Raw genomic sequence first — 543 nt, 5'->3', positions numbered from 1 at the left:
AATGAGTGAGAGAGAGAAAGAGAGAAAGAGAGAGAGAGATTAGTAGATAAACAGATGGAGAAAGAGAGTGAGAGAGGAGATAAAAATAAATGGTTACAAAGACAGAAAAAGAATATACATAAAATAATACAAACAAGAATCGTTACACATGCGCTTCTCAAGGACAGGTAACTCCAAACAGCGACTTGACTAAGAGACAAGACCTGTCATAAGAAAATCACTATGACACGATGGGCAGTAAACGAGACATCTTGAAGGGGCGGATGCTGGTCAGTCGAGAGCAGATGCTGGGGGCGGAGCCACTTAGCCGGGATGAAGCCGGGAGAGGGGGGAAGGAGGGAGGGGAGGTGGAGTGGGGGAGGGAAGAAGAGGGAGGGGGAGTGGGGGAGGGAAGAAGGGGGAGGGGGAGTGGGGGAGGGATTTAGATTAAGATTAAAATTTAGTTTTAATTCCATTTGTTACAATGGATATTCTTTGCTGTGACACACTGTCTGTTTTATTTTGCCCAAATCTCCCCCTGTGTGCAAGGAGTGGCCGGGGTTG

At 46.8% G+C, this 543-nt stretch overlaps 1 protein-coding gene across 1 annotated transcript in view; it reads left to right on the top strand.

The window, feature by feature from the left end:
• Nucleotides 1–230: 230 nt before the first annotated feature.
• LOC138860510 (uncharacterized) overlaps nucleotides 231–543 on the top strand; it is a 6,037-nt gene continuing 5,724 nt past the window's right edge. The window contains exon 1 of the mRNA XM_070118090.1: nucleotides 231–269. Coding sequence (XP_069974191.1) covers nucleotides 231–269 — 39 coding nt within the window. The remainder of the gene's footprint in view (nucleotides 270–543) is intronic.

The sequence above is a fragment of the Penaeus vannamei genome, chromosome 41 (genome assembly GCF_042767895.1).
Source record: "Penaeus vannamei isolate JL-2024 chromosome 41, ASM4276789v1, whole genome shotgun sequence".
NCBI classification, from domain to species: Eukaryota; Metazoa; Arthropoda; class Malacostraca; order Decapoda; family Penaeidae; genus Penaeus; species Penaeus vannamei.
This window is presented reverse-complemented; position numbering and strand designations above follow the sequence as displayed.